Below are 7,649 nucleotides of genomic sequence, written 5' to 3'. Positions count from 1 at the left end.
AGTGACTCACTCCCCCTCCCCCCATCGTGTCGTACGCTTTCGCCACTTCTCCTCCCACCTCCTCATCCTCCTCTCCTCTGCTGCTCCCTCTCATTCGCTCTCACACCACCAGGATCAAACGCGCGGCAGGTAATGTAAAAAAAAAAAAAAAAAAAGGAAAAAGATTGATCTATTTCTTCTTCCATCCCTCTGAGCCTCCTCATCCTCATCCTTCTCACCTCCTCCTCCTCCTCTTCCTCCTTGCTCAGTGTCTTCTGTCTCATCTCTCCATTATGGTCCACATTCTCAGTCACGGCCTGAGACAGCACAGAAATTGAACTGGCTTCAGGGCTGAAAGAGGTCTCTCTCTTTTTTATTTTTTTAATAGAAATGAATTATCGGCTTTTGATTTATGTTTCCACCTCTTGGTTTGTTAGAGAGAGAGAGAGAGCTTCCTCCCAGGGAGCCTCGTTTCCACGGCTTTCCATCCACATTTCTGCGTCACTGTAATCACAGTGTGAATATCGGGTGCAATGGGATGCATTTAGATCGTTTCATTTCATTATTTTAAGGAGCATTTTTTTTTTACACGCAGCCACATCTTTCCTTTTCACCCGCATCTGTTTTTAGAGCTGAAGTAAGACGGAAGGGTTTTCTGTTCGAGTAAGGTCATTGTTCACTGTAAAAACAGTGAAATGAGGCTGATTTTTTTGTCTCGTCTTCTATAGGATGTCCATAGTGAATATTGTTGCCAGGGAGATCCTGGACTCCAGGGGAAACCCCACTGTGGAAGTAGATCTGCATACATCCAAAGGTTACAATAAAAAAAATACAGATTTCTGCCTACTTATCAGTCAACCTTCTCTTTGTCTTCTTAACCTTTCACCTTTCACCTTTAACCTTTCACCCCTCTCTTTCTGATGTAGGTCTGTTCAGGGCAGCGGTGCCCAGTGGAGCATCAACGGGCATCTATGAGGCTCTGGAGCTCCGAGATGGAGATAAGACTCGCTACAAGGGCAAAGGTGAGCATTTACCCGATCAATGTTCTTTTCCCTTTTATTATTATTATTATTTGTCTGTGAAAAAAGTGTGCCAACTCCTCACGACTCTATTTGTCTTCTTTTCCTTTAAGGTGTGACCAAGGCCGTCGCTCACATTAATGACACTCTCGGCCCAGCTCTCATCGAATCTGTGAGTGCTAAAATCTGTAAAGAATACGAGGTGTAACGTTAAAAAAAAAAATTAAAAGCCAAACGTTCCCTGAAAGGAACGCCCATCACCCGTCGCCTCTCGCGCTAGAGTGAGATCATCTTACGTTAGGAAACAGACTCACAGTTGTGTTGGTCAAACCTTGAAAATAGTGTTAAGTGCAACTTTGTGAAATGTCCTGGTCAGAGTACGTAATGTGAAAGATTCTCAGTTTTATCCATGTCAGATTTTAGCTCAATATCTGTAAAACTGACTAACTTATAGTCATTTGTGTGTTGACTAATGTTGGTTAGTTGTGGCAGCCATATAGAATTGGATTGACTCCAAAAGTTAATCGGTTGTAGATGTACATCCAAAGGTTACTTTCTGAAAGTTTCATTAAAATCTATATGGTGGTTCATGAGATATTTTGCTAACAGACAAACAGGGTTGACTCCAACAGCTAATGTTGAATTTTTAAAGATCTTGTCCAATAAGCAGCACATGGAGTATGTGTTGTGATGGCTTTCAGCTGCAACCACACTCAATTTCAGCAAACGTATCTATAAAATTGACTGAATTAAAGCCATTTCTGTGTGTTCTGAAGTGAGCTGTCTGCGGTGGCCATCTTGAATTTGGTTGGCTCCAAAAGTTAATCGGTTGTAGAGGTAGATCCAGTGATTATTTACTGAAAGCTTCATTAAAATCTGTTTAGTGGTTCATGAGATATTTCGCTAACAGACAGAGTTGACTCCAACGGTTGATGGCAAAATTTTAAACAAAGATTTTGTACAATCTGTTAGCCCTCGGAATATGTGTTGGGAATCAATTTCACATACTACCACACCAAATTCTAGGTTGATTTACGTGAAATTGACTGAGTTATTGACATTTTTGTGCTTTTGAAGGTCAGTTGGATGTGGCAGCCATCTTGAATCAGGTTGACTCTTACAGTTAATCAGCTGTAGATGTGCATCCAATGACTGCTTCCTGCGAGTTTCTTTAAAATGGCGGTCTTTAGGAGATTTGCCGGTGTCAAACGCTCACATGGTGACATTTGACTTCTCTTCCAGGGAATCAGTGTGTTGGAGCAGGACAAGCTGGACAACATGATGATCGAAATGGACGGCACCGACAACAAATGTGAGCCCGCACACTCTGCGCAGAGATGCATAACCCGCGCTGACATCCGCGTGTTGTAAGATGCTGCCTCTGTGTTTCCTCCCAGCCAAGTTTGGGGCCAATTCTATTCTCGGAGTGTCGCTGGCGATATGCAAAGCCGGAGCGGAGGAGAAAGGCGTCCCTTTGTACCGCCACATCGCTGACCTGGCAGGAAACGGAGATCTGGTTCTTCCAGTTCCAGTGAGGTTTCCTTTCCTAATGATCTCCCGAACAGAAACGCTCAAACAGAAACACGTTTTCCTCTTGTCTGCTTCTCCTTTAGGCTTTTAATGTAATCAATGGGGGCTCTCACGCTGGGAACAGGCTGGCCATGCAGGAATTCATGGTCCTCCCTGTGGGCGCAGAGTCCTTCCGTGATGCTCTGCGTGTCGGGGCGGAGCTCTACCAAACACTGAGAAGCGTCATAAAGGAGAAATATGGCCAGGATGCAACAAATGTGGGAGATGAAGGAGGGTTTGCTCCTAATATACAAGAAAACAGTGAAGGTAAAGACTGCAAACATCCCAAAAAACAAAAAAAGAACAAAATGTCCCTCTTTTCTTACATCTCTCTGCTGTTTCCCGTTAGCCTTGGAGCTGATAAAGACAGCCATAGAGAAGGCGGGCTTCACAGATAAGGTGGTGATTGGGATGGACGTTGCCGCCTCCGAGTTTTTCAGCGAGGGCAAGTACGACCTGGACTTCAAGTCTCCGCCCAATGCTGCCCGCAACATCAGCGCCGAGGAGCTGGCCGGCATCTATCAGGGCTTCATTAACAACTACCCAGGTGGGTGTCGGGATGTTCGTGTTTACTGGCCTCCGCAGCTCTTTACGCAGTGCCGCTGCGTCGCAATGTGACAGGCTCCCGTCTCGACCTTTTAGAAAGAGCTGACATGGAGGAAAACAGATCTCTGGAGAGGCTGCTCGCTCCTCTTTGACACCTGGGTCTGTGAAGGATGTTCTGCTGATGTGCGACTGCTTGTTTGGCAAGCAGAGAGGCTTGTTATCCTGTCAGAGATGTGCATACCGCTTGTCAGACATCTGCGGATCTATTTATAAAGCCTGAGGAGACTTTGTTGGAAACGTCAGCGTGGCTCGTTTATTAGCAGGTTGTGATATTTGACTCAGTCGTGTAAAACGATCCTCTCTCTGTGCGGCTTTCAGTCGTGTCCATTGAAGATCCCTTTGACCAGGACGACTGGCCTGCATGGTCGCAGTTCACAGCCTCAGTGGGCATCCAGGTGAGACGGGCCAGAACGTTGTTTCACTAGAACTGATTTAGTACCACTCCACAGAGAACGGTAAAATCTTCAATTAAAGATTTTACTGGATTATGAGCTTCAGCAAAAGTATTTTTCTGATAAAATCTAAGAAACCTTTAGATGAAACATAAACTGGAAACATTTCTGTGATGATGCAGCAAAAACAGTGAGAGCTGAATGACTTCACTTAAATCTACTGAATTGGCAAAAACTGACTTAAGCTAAACGAAGCAAAACACCAGCTAAAAGTTAAAAGAAGCAAAAAGTCAGCTAAAAGCTAATGTAGCAAAAAGCTAGTGAAAAGTTTCAATTTAACAAAAAATAAACACAGCAAAATCTTAACTAAAAGCTAAAACTAATAAAAGGCTAGCTGTAGGCTAAATTAAACTAGAGTAGCGAAAAGCTAGAATTTGCAAATAGGCAGCTAAAAGCCCAAAGCTTTAGCTGAAAGCAGCAAATCTTTAGCTGAAAGCGGCAAAATGTTACCTAAAAGTTAAAAGTAGAAAAAAGGCTGACTGAAAGTAGCAAAAGACTAGCTAAAAGCTAAATGAAACAAGACTATCTAAAATCTTAAAGCAGCAAAAGGGCTCAAAGCTAAAAGTAGCAAAACATTTCCTATATAAGCAAAGCGTTAGCTAAATTTAAAAGCAGCAAAGGGCTACCTAAAAGTAGCCAAAAGTTAGCTAAAGGCTATAAGTACCAACAGACTAGCTGAAGGCTAAATTAATCAAAACTAGCAAAAAGTTGTTGAAGGGCAGGTGAAATCTAAAGGTAGCAAAGCTCTAGCTACTTTTATTGTCTGACAAACTGGTTGATATTAAAACCAGAGCATTATTTACCAGCAGTACCTGTTTCTTCAGGCAGCCGCTGCCCAGAACTAACAAAATGCTGTTTGGGTGTCCCGAAACGCTGCTGTCCCTCAGGTGGTTGGAGACGATCTGACCGTGACAAACCCGCGCAGGATTCAACGAGCCGTGGAGGACAAGGCCTGCAACTGTCTGCTGCTCAAAGTCAACCAGATCGGATCTGTGACTGAGGCTATCAAGGCGTACGTTGTTGGGTTTTTCTTTTATACACATAAACTTAAACATGTGACCCAGACAAATATGGAAGAGTTACAACTTTTGCTGTGTTTCTTGTTGTCAGGTGTAAGCTGGCCCAGGAGAATGGCTGGGGGGTGATGGTGAGCCACCGCTCAGGTGAAACGGAGGATACGTTTATAGCTGACCTGGTGGTTGGTCTTTGCACCGGACAGGTAACACAGTTAGTTCATACAGCCATTTGACAGTAAAACAGATCAGTCTGGCAGCGAGAGAATGTAAAACGGCAACAATATTAGAATAGAACAGAATAATAACTTAACTTAACAGTCAACTTAATTTACTGTACATAAAATGGAACTTCATCTTGTACGTCTAAAACTAACAATCCATTAAGTCACACGATAACATTCATATTAAAAAGTAACCAAGGCATAAACACACACCTAGTTTTATTCATAGCATACATATAAATCATCAAACATGTATCTGTATGCCTACATCTATGCATCTATAAGAAGCTGCCTTTCACAAGAAGTGCAATATTAGATAAAGTATAACAGCTTAATGATGAAGATAAACCATTTTTCTGAATGTTTTTGGTTGATCATTCAAATTCTTTACATAAGATTTTACAAATATAAACATTTTTAACATGTTTTTGACACAAAGCACATTCTTAAAGGGTAGTAGTTTTTTTTTTGTCTCAAAGGCATCATTTGTAAAGCAAACATGTAACTCTTTATGGTTTTTGTGCCTCATCAGATCAAAACTGGAGCTCCGTGTCGATCAGAGCGTCTGGCCAAATACAATCAGCTCATGAGGTGTGTTTTTACTTGTGTACGCAAAAGCGCTCTTTTAAAAATATCTCTTATCTTTTTGTCTTTTCTTACACGTTTATCTTTCTTCTCTGCCTTGCTTTCTGTTTCCCTCCTCGCCTCCTATTCCTCTCACTCAGGATTGAGGAAGAGTTAGGAGACCAGGCCCGCTTCGCTGGGCACAACTTCCGCAACCCCAGCGCCCTTTGAGCACCAGTGCCGATGGCAGCCACAAACAAGGAAGTCGGCGTATAAATGATATTAAATTTCCCAGATAGATGGTTATAACTCGTCTCAGTGAAGCCACAAACACACAAAGACACAAATAAATGAGTAATAAATAAATAAAACGCACTTAATATACATTTTAGCTGCATTATATTGATCTAACGCCTCAGAAAGTGAAGTGACGCTTCTGCTGCTGGGCTCGTCGGTTTCTGTCTGTTTCCTGATCCGTCTTACTGTGTCCCTTTCTCTCACTGCAGAAGTGTTTGGATCTCTCGTGTCCTGTTGTCTTGTCTCATTCCTGTTCCACAGTCGTTGCTCTGTCAGTCAAACTGAATAAATAAACCACTATATGTAACACACTAACCAAAAGCTCTCTTTGTGTTTGTCGTAAACCAGTTCTGGTTACACACAGCAGGCGTGTGGCCGTCATCGCAGGTCTGGAAATACATTGATTTTATGGCAGCTATACGCTGAGAAGTGTGAGGGGCTTCTTTGGGATTAATCTTTTACTTTGAGAGTGGGAAAGTTAAGCTAAATATGCAGAATTAATATAAGTCCACACTGTGTCGCCAGTAAAAATATTAATCTTCGAACATGACGGCTCGGGTTGCAGAGCTGGATAATAAACTGTCTCATTAGAGGCGTAGCATAAAATGTATCATTTAATCAACTGTCAAAGACAAGAACTTATCCATTTATTGAGGGGAATGTTTCTCTTCTGCAGCTCCTTTGACCTCTGGAGTTCCTCAAGTGTTTATTTTAGACCCTCTTTTAAATCTGTATATGTTAATTTTTTATATGGTCCATTTTTAGGAAACATAACATCCCTTTCCACTGCTTTGTTTGTTTGCTACAAATCTGTGGGATAGTTTACCTCTTCATATACGGGAGGATGAAACTGTTGAGACTTTTTAAATCTATGCTTAAACCTGTCTTTTTTTTCTTTGGTGTTTTAATATTTCTTATATTTTTTTGCCTTTATTGACACTTCTGTCAGCTTCTGTTGTTTTTATATGCTATAGAAATAAAATTGACATTGACAACACTGCTGCGTAAGACATGATCAACATCCTGATAAACTTAGTTTTACTGGTGTAGACACAATAAGGAAAAAAGCTTATTTTTATTTAGATGTTTCAGGCATGAAACTATTAATCTCTGAGCAAATAAATAGTGACATGGGTGCAGACTGTATGGGACGGTTCTATTCTTTTGTTTTAAATAAATCAGACTTTCTTGTGTTTTCAAGTGGCGATGAGCAACAGATCTCCTGTAAGATCTTGCAGTTTTATTTCTTTGAGTATCTGCTTCTTTGTTTTTAATTAAAAGTATTCATTTTTTATCTGACCTTTTAGAGTTTTTGTTTGTTTTTAATATTATAGTTTAAATGCTAGTAGACCAACTTTAAATATTGTTTGTAATTTGATATCGTGCAAACAGATTTTTTTTTTTTAAGCTGTCTTTACGCGGACCCGCCAGCAGAGGGCGCACGAGAGCAGGACTCAGCCGCCGATTACGGAGACGAAGGGAGGCCCGGAGCCGCGCAGGCGCACTGAGCTCAGTCTCCGGGCTGGGGTTGCCATGGTTACCCCACAATAGGAGACGGGACAGGGGGCTGTGTGAAGGGGAGCGGAGCGGAGAGGAGGAGGAGGAGGAGGTCTGCGGAGCCGCTCGACTGGACACACCGCAGCGGTTGGAGCTGCCGAACTGCCTCGAAACACGGCAGGAAAATAACTGTTTTAGTCGCTTTTTAAAAAAGCAAACAAACAAACGAAAAACGAGCTAAAGCCGTCTTTTTTCAGTAAGGAACAACGACGACACCCAAACTGTCCTCACTTCTTTTTTTTTAATTTATTTTTTAGAAAATCCGTTCCTCGCAGTGCTGTGACGAGTCCAGCGAAAACAAATAAAGGCTGTTCCGTGTATCCCCCCCCCCCCCCCCCCCCCCCCCCGCCTGCTGCTTTCTTCTCTTCT

General features: G+C 42.2%; 1 protein-coding gene across 2 annotated transcripts; it reads left to right on the top strand.

The window, feature by feature from the left end:
• On the top strand, nucleotides 1-6,034 carry LOC108235420 (gamma-enolase). 2 transcript variants are annotated; one of them, XM_017415425.2, is made up of 13 exons: nucleotides 1-129; nucleotides 708-793; nucleotides 906-1,001; nucleotides 1,112-1,170; nucleotides 2,241-2,310; nucleotides 2,396-2,529; nucleotides 2,612-2,834; nucleotides 2,917-3,114; nucleotides 3,492-3,568; nucleotides 4,513-4,637; nucleotides 4,736-4,844; nucleotides 5,395-5,453; nucleotides 5,588-6,034. In XM_017415425.2, the coding sequence occupies exons 2-13, from the start codon at nucleotides 709-711 to the stop codon at nucleotides 5,655-5,657; spliced, it is 1,305 nt and encodes a 434-aa protein (XP_017270914.1). In that variant the 5' UTR covers nucleotides 1-129; nucleotide 708; the 3' UTR covers nucleotides 5,658-6,034. The 2 variants fall into 2 exon arrangements, with proteins under 2 accessions (XP_017270914.1, XP_017270915.1); XM_017415426.3 differs by lacking the exon at nucleotides 1-129 and adding an exon at nucleotides 320-339.
• The last annotated feature ends 1,615 nt before the right edge of the window (nucleotides 6,035-7,649 follow it).

Source organism: Kryptolebias marmoratus, linkage group LG16 (genome assembly GCF_001649575.2).
Source record: "Kryptolebias marmoratus isolate JLee-2015 linkage group LG16, ASM164957v2, whole genome shotgun sequence".
NCBI classification, from domain to species: domain Eukaryota; kingdom Metazoa; phylum Chordata; class Actinopteri; order Cyprinodontiformes; family Rivulidae; genus Kryptolebias; species Kryptolebias marmoratus.
Note: the sequence above shows the minus strand (reverse complement) of the source record. Positions and strands in the feature narration are given on the sequence as shown.